At 32.5% G+C, this 14,427-nt stretch overlaps 1 protein-coding gene across 1 annotated transcript; it reads right to left on the minus strand.

The window, feature by feature from the left end:
* Positions 1–8,656: 8,656 nt before the first annotated feature.
* On the minus strand, positions 8,657–11,899 carry LOC134244503 (fibroleukin-like). The gene is made up of 4 exons (XM_062726770.1): positions 11,798–11,899; positions 11,598–11,694; positions 9,437–9,601; positions 8,657–8,978 (listed from the first exon to the last, which is right to left on the minus strand). Exons 1-4 carry the CDS (start codon positions 11,867–11,869, stop codon positions 8,731–8,733), a joined length of 582 nt encoding a protein of 193 aa, XP_062582754.1. The 5' UTR covers positions 11,870–11,899; the 3' UTR covers positions 8,657–8,730.
* Positions 11,900–14,427: the final 2,528 nt, after the last annotated feature.

The following is a 14,427-nucleotide window of genomic DNA, read 5'->3' on the forward strand; positions in this document are numbered from 1 at the left end:
GCCATGAAGAGTAAAGGGGTTTTCGGGATAAACAGAAAGTAAACGTTTTTTCACATGAACAATATTCGCCAGATCTTTGACCTTTTGACTTGTTTCTATTTCCAAACTTGAAAAAAACACCTTTCAGAGGGAAGAAACAAGTCCAGGAAATCATTGGATCTGCCATTTTCCAGTATATTAAGGGTCATACCCAAAAATTAGTTCTACAACCAATCAGAAATTGGATATAAAATGTTACGGACATGTATTTTCCTTAAAAGAGATTAATTCGTAAAATCATGAAGACTAAATCATTGAAAAGCGTCATTTGCTTCTTTCTGAGCACCGAGGACATTATCTATTGAACAGCCCTCGTAGGTGGGATCAGGTACCGTGGAGGAGTGATCATCCCCTGCTGACCGGTCATACCCGCCGTATACTCCTTGTTATGATCTGGAAATAATGGAAAAACTCGTCGTCAGTTCAGTGTATAAATAATAGATTAACAATTAGTATGAAAAAAAAACGTCATTCAGCATTGGACTTAATGATAAATTACATTTGCTAACAAGGTTATTGTATCGACCTCAGAACTTACGAAATGATGATATTAAACGAGTCTTTTTGTTTCATCAACTTGTTTGTCAATAATTTACCTCGTTGTAGAAATTGTTTATATGTACAACATGCTCTTGCGTATCTAATCAACTGAGATATATGAACTCGGTGCATATGATGAAGGTATATTGCTGCATAAGTAAGAGTAGTTGACAATAGAAAAGTTGGAGGAAGTAATCTCGTTCACCTAAGTTATTAAGAGATATATGTAAGTATATTTTAAATGTTTCATCTTGTCAGAAACCAGGGAAGAATCCAGCCATAATGGTGATAGGAGGCAGTCATAGTGTTGGTTATCTGCTTCTTGAAGCTCTCGATGGTACTGGCTTCTTTAACATGATCTAACAGGTTGTTCCAATCCCTGATGGTCCTTGGAAAGAACGCAGTACAGTTAAGATAACAAATGGAAATATCAGCATTTTTTAAAATAAAAATTACATACTTTATAGGAATGGTCGATTCTTTTTAGGACTTCACTGATATAAAAAAATAGAATGTGGTTCAAATCTACATGTTGACGACATTTAGATTTTTATTTAGACTAGTCACTTGATGTTGAAATCACGTGATTTTAGCAATTATAATTGCAGTTTAGAGGTCATCTATAAATTTCAATACTGCAAGGGCATACCCAAGTTAAAAATCTTAGTTTAATTTATCATCCTTTTCAATACTATATGTAGTTTGTGACAAGTGCTGCGAATCTATATAGATTCCCTTATTTAATTGCGAAAAATTAATTTGTTGGACGGCAGGTTTAATATTTTGCTGGTCAACTACATTAAATTGAGCTATAATTAATTTATTTGCAAGATATAATGACACTTTTCAAATATCTTAATGGGTCTTGAGTTTATGTTTAAAACCTTGGCAAGATACATTGAGTGTATGCCCTTACAATGAATCGATTTATTAGGATCCTTCAATTACGTTTTCAATAATTCAACAAACACACGACAGTATCGCTTGTCCGGAGAATATACAGACAGTTTATAAATAATATAGTAAAATAGACGTCGCATCCTAGTAAACGGTCCTTTATTTAATTTCAGATAATATTTTATTTGAGAACAAAAGACATTTTTTTTGTAAAAAATGTGACTTAATCAGCCTCCCACTGTGTACAAACTGTGTCACTTTTGCAAGATAACGTCACATTGACAAATGCATTGCGATTGATGCATTGTTTATATATTGTTGTGTGTAGTTGAACAAACGCCACAACTGCATGTAATAGTAAGTTAAATATAGTCTATAACTATTCAGCAATTTGAAATAGCAAATATTTTAATTTTGTGGTATTTTGAAGACCTTATATTTTACTTTACGTTTTTTTTCATAGTGAAAATGCATACATTCTTTAAAAGTCATCTCTGCTCCTTGGAATGAAACCAATGAACTATGTACAAAGTTTTTGGAGGAAGAATGACTCTTCGAAAATTGTGAATTGCATGGTCCCTTGGTCATGGGTTCTGGTGTTAAGGCGGGGCTTAAATTAAAATATATTAAAAATGTATGAATTCTTTGAAATTCTTTTCCTTTGCCCCTGGATATTTATAACAATAATTTAAGTTTATATATTTATGATGAAGGAAGGTGCATCTAGCAAGATGGTGAATTTCAGGGCCTCTGGTTCAGGGGCACGGGGGGGCATATTCTTAAAATAAATCAATGCTTTCAATTCTGCTCTTTGGTATTAATAAATCATTTATGATGGAATAAAATTTATAATAAAATTTCCAAAATTTTGAAATATGTAGCCCCAGTGTCAGTGGTTCCTGTTGGTTGGGTGCACAGCTGGTTATAAAGTGGATATGCATTTCCTCTTTGTTATTCTGATCTACCCCCGGGTATTAAGTAACCAGAGTAAGCATACTAATTATATAATTATGATAAGCAGTAGTGTCTTTTTCAAAAATGTGAATTTCATGGCCTCTGGTTCAAAACACGAACCAAATTCAATTGTTGGAAAGATTTTACATGATACTCAGGTGACCTATAAGGCCGGTGGTTTTGTATTTACATGTACCCGGTATCTTGACCACCCTTCCTCCGTACATTGCCTAGTTTTTCTTAAGATCATAATATATACATATACCTAACTTCATTTCTTTAAGTGCAATTTGTGCGAAGAAAATGAACGGAAATTGTTGGAGTACAGACCGACCGACAGCAGCAGCATTCTTCGAAGGGGGGCATAACACTTCTGAAAGTAAATACATTTAATAAAACAAATATTCTTTAATGACTGACAGCGATTTTCAATGAAAAGAGAATCCTAGAGTAAGGAGTGTAACTTTCAGTTTGATTTCGATTCTTATTTAGGAACTAAGATACCCGTTTTATTTTCAATATCTGACTCTTCTGCTCTCCTGCAATTAAACAAAGTTGTTTTTTTCGCTACCGGGTATTGTACATGTGTAGCATAGTTTTGCCTACAACGGTTAAAACTGATTATAATGAAAGTGTCTAATTAAGCGGACTTGTATAGGGACCGTCAGACATATAGCAAGTGAACAATAGTGTTCAGTCATTCTCTTTGTATGCAAATGATCTCAAGTTTGTAGCTTTATAGCTTTAAATCCTTTGCTTTTCAATTGAATGACAAATTAACTTTATCTTTTTATTCAAATTGAGATAAAAGAAAAAAAGCTGAAAATTTGAATAATTCACGAAGTAAACCACGAGCAATTCAAGAAAGCACGTTTCTATTAAAGCACAGTAATAACTGAAAGACAGACATCTCATCTTTGTTTTCAATAATTTTAAATTCATTCAAATTTGCTTTTGAATGCTTCATGATAAACAGTCATTATTCTTGGCATGTCACCCAAGTTATGAATAAATTTCATTGAATTTTTTCCCAAACAAATGCATGTCCTTATATATTTTGTAGATAGGGTGTTGACAGTTTTGATGATTTTGCTAGAGAAAAATTGTCACGCAAGTTAATTAGTAAATGGTGAAGATCCTCTTTCTCCGAAATATTAATTTTTGGCTAAGTAACAGTTGTATATTTTCTAGGTCATCCCATTATATACAATTCGTAAAAATTGTCATGTGGAATGATATTCACTCATTACGTAAAATTATATTTCAGTTCTGATAATAAACATGCAGTGTTTTATATGAAAATAAAGGATTCTCTCTCGCAAATAATATGGATAAGCAGAGATTTAATAAATCGATCCATGGGCGGATCTACAAGAGCTTAAGGACCGATCAACATAAAATACGTCAAAGTTAATTAAATAATATGAAGCTATTTTATGAACTTGTAGTTTTTCATCAAGTCCGTTCGCTTAGCTGCCTTTCTTGTTATATTGACGCAGAGATATACTCTGAAGTTAAATACGGGCATTTTCTTTAGTATAATGGTGTTGTTTCTGTATCATAAGATTAACCCCATTGAAAACGGGGTTTATTTTTGCTTGATATGACTGTGTGATATTAAAGAGCTAAATATAGAATTAACCCCATATGAACTTTTAGACATGTCTATAAAAGGTATGAACTTGATGAATCCTATGCTGAAATTTAACCCCACTTGGTAACATTAATATGAACATAAAATTGTCGTATGAAGGATTTTATTGAAAATCACTTGGACATGTACATATGCAATCAACAATGCACTCAACTACCAAAAAACAGCCTTGTTTCGTTTTTTTTGCCCCAGGTTTCGCACGCGTGTACTAGTAGGTTATTGTCTGCCAGAAAATTTTTCCTCAAAAAACCCCCCACACTTTTGATTGGTATATCTTAAAAAAAGTCTTTTCCTTGAGTTTCAACATATTTGACAACATGACATGAAATTGTGACCTGCTTTTGCAAAAGTTCATTAAACTATAATCTTGACATTCATTTTAACAGTTAACGCTAGAGCGTTTGGACATCACATTGTATACCTTGTTAGAAGACAATTCCTTGAGTCATTGACCCTGCATTGGATTTTTGCCCACTTCTTCAAAGCTTTAGCCTTGGCAATAACTTTTGAAAGGTTAGTACTAGGTCCTTCATATTTCTCAATCGTTGTCCTTTTGACAAGATTATCCACGAAACACTTACAATTTTGTCCGTTGAGCTTGAAGTTTGACATGAACTTCGCTTAGGTACAAACAATTTTGATCCTTTGTTTTTGACCTTGGAAAAATAATCAACCATTGAAAAAAAATTGAAAAAATCTTTTTCAGTGGTTGATGCGAGTCTTTTCCTTGAGAACAGTTTTGTCCTCGGAGTATGACCAACTTTTGAATCCTCCCCCCTCCCCCGTCCATACCTTTGGATAATTGGTGCAAGAGATTTAACAATTACTTGTGTATTTCATTTAACAAGATCTATTTCGTGTAAAAAGACCTTCCCTTAATTTTTACTACCAGTATTTGATATTGACTTTAACGTTTGCCATACTATACTCTCTCGTGATAAGCAGATAGTAAGTTTATGAGGCATCAACATAAAATACTTTAAGTCCATTGATGAATTCTTTATTGACTCAAATGAATGTGTATATAATGTAAAAGGACTACAAAGAAAACAAAAGGATCAATAACACGACGTTCACAAGATAGCATACTAGAAGTGGACGAATTAACCAATTAATTAATGAATGTTACAGCGTTCCATAGAAAATTGTTTACTGTATTAATTTTACCAAAAACAAAATGTATGCATAAAATTGAGTTCTTACAATTTACTTTTAATTATTTTTATCCAAGTGAAAAAAGCAATACAAAAGTAACATTAAGCAACATATAATTTTTTTTGTCGTAGTAGCGATAAGAATGGCAGGTCATTCTTTATACACACACAGTTACCACGAAAAAATTTTAATTTTCTATCCTTTAAGTTCAAGAATGCCGCTATGCATTACCACCTCTCCCTTTGAATAATCTAATAGTCTTTAGACATAAACATCAAAAACAAAAACAGGCGATATTTAAATTCATTTTAGGAAAATTATTATCTTAACTTCTCAACTACAAACTATCACAATTTTACAAGTGTTCTGATTTTTTTTCATCAAATAAGGGTTCAGATTAGGCTGTTACCTATCTTGTCCTTTCTGATAAAATCTGTAAAGAAATGTCATGCCAGCGATTTTTTTTAAGTTGTTTTCATGAAAATAGATGAGATTCATGAGATTAAATGAAAAATCAATATCTTTACTTAAACCACAAATCGATATCTTATGTTTAAGCATTGAACTCTCAATTTCAAATGTCGGTGTGTAACAACATCTTACCTTGTCCCAAGTTTGAACATCGATCCTTGTATGTGACAGGGTCCCTGTATGATTTTCTTTTTGCAATACACGAGTTTCGAGATTGTAATTATCCTACGATAGAGGGGCAAAAACTATTCATTTCAGTATAGAGTTGGGACAGGTTGTTTCTGTATTCAAACGTGCAGACATAAATGAACGATATTTTTGGCTTTTAAAATTATGTTTCGGGGGTCCGTGTTTGCTCTGCTCTTATTTTGTATTGTTTTATGGACTTAGAGATTGAATACTGTTCGTTATCTCCATATCCATCATATGTTTTAGGAAGATGATAATGCTAAGCAGTGATGTATTCAATGATTTCATCAAGCTCAACTGTGCATATTTACAAAATCTACTATCAATTATTCGGTGCGTGAAAAAAAAAAATGATTGATTGTATATAGTTTAAAGTCCCTCTCGAGAATATTTTATATGGAGACGTCACCGTATGCAGGTGAAGGGCTTTAAATTTTTACCTTTACTCGGCACTTAGGGCCATTGAGCAGTGAGAGATCTTCATCGCTGACACGGAACCTTGGTTTTTAAGGTCTCATCCGAAGAACCCGCAACTTTCACTTCAAAGTGCCGAGCGCATGGCGAAGGAACAGTTGCTACCCATTTTATCGACTTAAGTCAGTCGCGGCCGAGATTCGAACTCACGACCGATCACGAAGCGAGCGCTCTACCGACTGAGCTACCGTGAACGGTACTTGAAAACGAAAGAAGCATCGTAGTCTTTAATAAAAGTAACTGATTTTCTTGATCGTACGAACATTTTCTAAAAAGTCAGTGTTTCAAAGTTATAACGAAGAAAATGATCAATATATCATTTAGATTCCCGACGTGCAATGATCAGATGCATGTGTACGGTGTTTTCCCTCGTCCGAAAAGTCTCACATCCACTGATATTTTCTCTCTTATTACGATTTTTGCCTTGAAATGATGTCTTTATATTCATTCGGTTTTTCTCGAGTTGTAGAGTGCATCCTGACAAGCGTGTATTATGATAAACCTGTATATCGATGTTGCAATGTTTCTAATAAACACAGTGTATAAATAATCTGTCTCAAATATCTGTTTGTGCGACAACAAAACTCTCCTCCTCGACGAAAAAACGCACTAAGGGAGATAATCTTGAAACTTGCGTATTTGGTGCACCGTTATTCTATCATCAACATTCAAAATTAGGAATTCCTAGGAGGATCAAAGACTTTGTAAAGGATGGAATCGACTGAATGATACTATATACTACAGTTGTTACACACGAAAAATATTCAGACCCCATTTGTTTTGCAAATATTATTTGAGCGAGACAAAGAACAGTCTTTTATAAATATTTGTTGGAAAAATTCTATCCTTCTGTTATTAAACAATCCAGAATTAAAAGAAAGAATTAGATAGATTAAGGTAGGACACTATAGGTAGGATCTATTTGTCCTCAAATTCAATTTTCGTGAAATTTTCATTTTTTAGGATACAAAATCTTTCTTTATATATTTGAAGCAATTCAACCACACATTGTTTGCCCACCTAGTCTGAAATACAGCCTATTAGACGCCTATAAGAAGACTGTTAAATCAGACATTCGACTGGAGAATGAGCCTTATTTTAGAATTATCAATTGATCAATTGTGTACTACTTGAAATAAATATAACCTTTTTGTTACTTTAAATCAGTAAAATTATTAGTTATGCAGTCAGTTAGTGACCTAAAACGGATTCATACAGGGTGTGAAATGGAAATCCGTATTGGGCGAGGCGAAGGTCATTAGTGACCGTATTAGGTCACTAACTGACTGTGTTACGAATTTATCCCGCTGAAGACCTTTATCGATTTAAAAAAAAATATTTGTGCATATGAAAATATTAAGTTTTAATCCAATAGCAATCAACATAAAATATCGTTACAGTAACAAGAGAAACTAAACTACCTACGTAAGCCGTTTCTTAGCCGACATTTTTATTTACAATAATAACGTTGCAAACGGAATCGCGTGCCCGATTTTCATATTACGCCTAGATGGAGACGTAATACGGAAAATTTCAGGGCGTCACGTGTTCAGGTTTTATCCAGTCAGAAATCTTCAAATTTGTCTGAAGCGGGATAAGTATTGATACTGGAAAGTTTGAGTAAAATATCAAGTAAAATAAAGCACATGTAGCGTCGGAATTGAAAATTCACATGTAAATATCCGGAAGTTAATTTTTCTTATGAGAAAATGTAATATTTATTTTAACAAAAATCAACAGAATGATTCAAATGAGTTCTAGAATAACGTATGTAAATGTTGACCTTTTGATTTGATCTTGACCTTTGTAGTACCGACAGAGAGAACCCTTATATCTGTGTGTACAAATATCAGACCTCTACTATATATGGAACAAGATAAACAACTGCATTTTATGTCAGACTGTTACATGTTTGTTTATTGCACTTAGATATTGTTAACACATTCCAAATTGTAAGCTCACAAGTGACCAATATATAGGACTCTATGATTTTTTTTACAAAATATGACATAAACACGACAAAATTTGTTATTTTTCTTCCAGGGATCATTCATTATTGTCAATATAGTAATATCATCCTTTTTAAAATACATTTTAAGAAATAGGTTAAAGTAGAATCCTGGGGTGTTTTTTCCTACCTTAAATAATAAGTACACACTGGTCCCTGCTGACAAAGTAGGTTACAACATTGTCCCCCTTTATAAGGCTCATTATATCAAATATTTTAGAAGAAGTTATTATGAATTGGTTGTATTATTACGTAACACAGTCAGTGCGGTTTTATCATTAAGATACAGTCAGTGCGTTTTTATCATTAAATAACACAGTCAGTGCGGTTTATCCATTACGTAACACAGTCAGTGCGGTTTTATCATTATGAGGATCTTCTTTATATCTGTTCCTGAGCTAAGAAGCGGATACCAGGATGTAGAAGACCAGGCGCTGTTCAGGAAGGCGTGGGTACAGTCGTTAAACCACCAGCCTCCTCCTCCAAAATCAATGGCGCAGTGATAGGTACTACTTCTGTCATTATCTCTGTCTGGGGTGGAAAAGTACATCCCAGACAGATCCGCCAAATGAAAACCTGTGTTCATCATGCTGTCACCTGTAGAGGTAGGATAAATAGATAGCAAACAATATTCAATATCAAAGACAATTAAACAAAACAAAATAGCAGCAGAGCAAACACGGACCTCCGAAACATCAGAGGTGGGATCAGGTGCCATGAAGGAGTGAGCATCCCCTGCTGACCACTCACACCCGCCTTGTGCTTATGGTCTTGATCGTGAAATAGTGGATAAATCCGTCGTCAAATCAGTGTTTAAACAAGAAAACATTGATGTGACCATCAATTGTCGCCCGAAAAATATATAAAGTAAACAATGGAATGAGTCTTGATCATCAAACCGCTTCGATTGTGTGAAAAGACATGCGTCTAATTGATGGAGACGATAATTATGGACGTTTCATCTTAAATACTGTTTGTTATTTCCGTACGTTTCATTCATTTATAATTTATGAATGGATTTAAGATATCTCCTTCTGATTAAACAGACGACCCACCTAAAGTCCCCTCCGTCGGTCCATTCAGGTAAAGTCTGTAGTTGTCTGTCTCGTTGTTTACAGAGAACTCCTTGTACTGTTGATATAGAGTTGTTCCATTGGTCAAAGTAATGGACACGTATAGAGATGGCCTGTTTTTAGTTAATTGATGGATGACGTCATTTCCTGAAATAAAACCGTGAATAAAAAACATGGCATGGTGCATTTTCTTGAAATAAATAGTTATAATATATTTATTTTTGTACATCCTGCATTATTTGGGTAACGGGTTGTGGGGAGTACAAAGCTAAAGTTCGACCACTTGCCCAAATAACACAGGATACATCAAAATAATTATTATAGAACTGTCTTGTATTATGGTCTAATTAAAACATTTACAGTTGAACATGTGCATTTTTAATAATTATTCATTATACAACAGACATGTTACAATGAAATACAATAATTCCATCTTGTGAGAAATCTTTTCCGCTGTCCCCTGCAAATTGCATAGTTCGGTTAACGTTCATCAGATTTGAATGCTTTGAATTACGTGAAAGCAATAGGACTCAAAACGCTTAACCTGACGGATATAGAATGTCTTTTACAAATACCAGCAAGTGTGTGATTAAATCGAAATATGGGAGAGAGATCACCTGTGGGAGAATTGGTGGACGAGGAGCTTTACAACAAACAAATATACGGCGGCATCACTGCTAGAATGGTAAGTTTATTTCTGTTTATTTAAGTATGACGAGTAAAATCATGCAGATAGCACAGAAAAGGCGTTACATCGATAATATTCAAATTCATTCCTTTGGGTCTAAATTGAATAATAACAGACGATTTTGTTACAATTCTTTTTTTTATCTAGCTAATGATAATGTATTCTTGGTGTAATTTTGTATAGATAGTGTGCAAATACCTATTACAGAAAAGAATATCTTTAAAAGGCAAGAAGATGTAAAGAATCTTAATACATAATTAAAGTGAAAATGGAACGTTTAATAAAAATTTACTGTAATTTTTTTTGTGCAAACGAAAGATTGAAAGGATACAGGATGTTTAAAATCGAGATTATCTTAAGATTCTTCGAATGAGTTCCCTTCCTCTTGAAATTTATATAAGTGGCATTAGTAAAAAAAAAATGGCAGCCTCCATGGCAAGTTGTACGATGTGTAGTTATTTTGATACATCGTGTGAAATTTATTGCAAATGTTTGCATGAAAGTGACATAAATTAGTTGAAAGGATTCTACAAGAACAGATTAAGCACAGTTTTCGGGTGAAATTATAGCCAGCAAGGTGTTTTGTTGATCAGTATACATGGTATACATGTAATGACCATGTTGACGTATTTCTCCCGAAGTGCTACCGACACCATTATGATCTATTTCTGAAGTTAAACCTTAAGGTAATCCACGAAAATCCAAGAGTTAACTCTCATAGAGGAATGACAGTCCGATTTTATCAGCTTTCCCAACTTGGAGAGGAAAGATAATGTGCATTTGGACAGTTATTTAACCAGGTAATATTAAGTCCAACACAATCTCTTGATTAAAATGAGTAATTTTATAGCTTGAAATAGATATATAATTATCTTTATTAAACTATTCAAAACAGCTTGATAAAGCTAGTAATATGCATTTTTTCACAAAAAATAAAAACAAAAATAAGTCGAAAGCTTATGACTATAGTCCTATATGTACTATGGGGCTTAAAAACAACCCATATCATAGATACATGAATACTTTTTTAGCAAAAGATGATTTTTTTATTATTTACCAGCTCGGGTTCACTACCTTATATGGAATGCAGTTCTCTACATGTCACGCTGTTTTCGTCACTACCGATCTCTAATTAATTTTAATTTGAATAAGTGACCAAGCATTATTGTCTACTACATGTTTTCAATTCAATAGTGACACATGGTTTTCGTCAGTGCATAATATGTACAACAAAGGGGCTAGTCTGGTAAAGAACGGCATCACCAATGTTACTCATGGGCAGACCTGCGGCGCATTAATATTGCGAACCATTTTAGACCTGATTTCAATAACAAGGATTAGATACCTGTTTATGTATATCTACCGATAAGACGAAGCATAAGAAATAAATACATATATATGTATACAATATACCTATCCAATAAGACGAATATACATATATACATGTATGCATACCTATCCAATAAGATGAATGTAGAGAACCAAAGCCTTCTTTGTATTCATTCCAAGTTCTGTTGAAATCCGTTGATCCTTCAACACGCCTCTGTATCACCTATTGTATTAAAAAAATCAGCAAAATTATTTTTCTGTAAGTTTTTATTTATGTATTCTATCTGTTGTTATTTCATACAACAATAATTTCATATCATACTGACCGTCCAACCCCCATCTTTTGTATCCATATCACAGAAAACATCCACTGAACGGTTGTACCAGGGATAAATCATATAAACACACGACGCAGTAAAACCGTCAACAAAAAGACTTTTACAGTCCATAGGACGAATGTTCCCTAAAATTTATCAAAGACAAAACAAGAATTAAAAGAAATACATTCAAAAGGATGTGAACTTTTTATTGCAAAAGCTTAATTATTGTTTTTGAATCATAATTACTTTTTTAAGTCTTTCTCCGAGTCTAAACTATTTAAATAATCTCATTCCTACTCTAGAGTGAAAAAATTCTTATAATTAACTATTCAAAATTATCAAATTTATATCTGTGAAAAGTCAAGGGACATTCTTTTTTTTTTTTAATTTAACCCTCTCTAAAAATAACAAAAAATGGAAGAAAGTTATTTGCATATGATTACGTCATTTCCCTAACATAAGTTTCAATCGTTTAAGCCAAAATTAATTTTCCATAAAGTTTTCTAAATAAAAAATCGTCCTAAAACAAGATTAAACCTTTTTAAGGATACAAATCAAATAATAAATTTAGAACTGTTTCATTGATATATTGCTCTATCTAGGTAAGTTCCCCTTCATATAAATTTATCCATCAGAAGCGTAGTGACAATTATTTTTTGAAGTCATAAAAGCAGAAAAAAATGGTTTCTCTTTAAAATCCACCATTATCAGAAACTGTGTAAAAGTGCATGCATCAAAATGAATTAATTAATATTTAAAGAACTTTGGATTATTTTATCAATCATATCTATTCTCACAGATGCTTTTTTTTCAAATTGAGGATGATAAGAAATGAAAATAACTATAAATTATTAAGATTATTTTCACAGATATTCTTCGAGTCTTCTCACAAATATGACATAGCGTAAAAATATCATTTTTACAGTAAACGACATATTTAACGTAGAAACTTCGTCGTATGATATCATTTCTAGTGAATGTGTTTAAGCCTGTGCTAGATTCATTATGACGTTATTATTTATTTAATCTTACTTATCCCTTATCCCTGTACTTTTCGATTTCAATATAAATTGAAGAAAATAATACATTTTGAAATTTATGGAATTCAATATAAAATCATTCCAAAATAATCTGAATACTTATATTGGATTTATATTAATTTAGACAAATCAGTAGATTTACTAGATCTTGACCTTAAACCTCCTTCCCACAATCACGCATTTTAACGCATTTCCTAATTTTAATGCAAAATCACGCATATACCGTACTTTAAAAATGACAACTTATCGTCTATTCATTGCCAGCTTCCGTCTATTTTATACTTACTAAAATTTCAAATAATAAGAAAAGATATTTAAGGTTAACCTTAAGATTTGACCTACTTAAAAAATGACCTTGGCCAAAAATTTTGAATGGTTAGGGCTATGGCTTTAATACTTCTTATACATATTCATTGTGACAAGCCCTTTCAATATATAAACCAATAATTTTGACCCTTCAACTTTGACCCTGTTGTTTGACCTACAAGTACGTATACCTTTCAAAAACTTTTGACCTTTTTAATGCAACTTTTTAACAGATGATGTTAAGACTTTCATATTTTAGAATGTATTTCTTGATAGAAAAAACTTAATTTCGGTGTTACACAAACACAGATTGTTGATAAATGTTGAACATTTTTGATGAGAAAGTAACTCTTAATAGTCATGTAATAATAAAATTCCGTGTAAGTGCAAAAAGATCAAGAGTAGTAGCATTGGTAAATAACCTATTTCTCATTAGTTGGAAGCAAAAGCTATATATTTTAAACACTTTTTGTAATCATTAAGGTATTTTCTTCATCATATTACAGATTGAAAGGCATTCTGAAAACTACTTCTGATAAAAATAGCTACAAATGTAGGGTTGAAAACTGATTTTAAAAAGTCGATTTGATTGTTTTTTTTAAATGGACTTATCCTTTATGTAATTTTAATGAAAGAGAATTTATTCTTGATAAATATTAAGTATCAAATAGGTCTATAAACAGCAATGTCTGAAGAAGTTTTTGTGATGTTTTATATTTTCTGCATAGTGCCCCAAAATAACTGAAGATGTGTAACCGCAGTATGTGAATATATTTGGTTCATAGGATCCACCATATTTAATAACAAATAAACATCTCACGTGCTTTAAACTGATTGATAAGCAAGTACTAATTTATCATTTTGTTTACAAATCTTGTGACAAAGGATTTTTCGTCATGTGAAATATTAATTTAAAAAAATATACGAGGGCTTTTTAATAATAATTGTATATGTGCATTAGTATATCGACCTAAAGTAGATTTGACTTAGTTTCACGAAGTACTAGTAACGAAATTTCCATCGCTGGTCACCGTTGTTTTGTTCGTAATTGTTGATGGTTGTCCAAAACTTTTATTTTAACGATGGTTAAATTATTTTTTAGAAAAAAATATATATACGAGGGTTGATCCAAAAGTAATGTCACAACTTCGATAAAATCGCTTCTGGTCGACGTAAAACAACAGAATTATAAATGATGAAAGCTACATTTATTTTAAATCAGGCCTGAAAATTTCGATTCAACATGATTTATACTTTTCAAAATATCGGATTATATACAGCGTGCGATTA

This window comes from Saccostrea cucullata, unplaced genomic scaffold, assembly GCF_032062105.1.
Source record: "Saccostrea cucullata isolate Sc308-1 unplaced genomic scaffold, CSIRO_AGI_Scuc_v1 ctg3507, whole genome shotgun sequence".
NCBI lineage: Eukaryota > Metazoa > Mollusca > Bivalvia > Ostreida > Ostreidae > Saccostrea > Saccostrea cuccullata.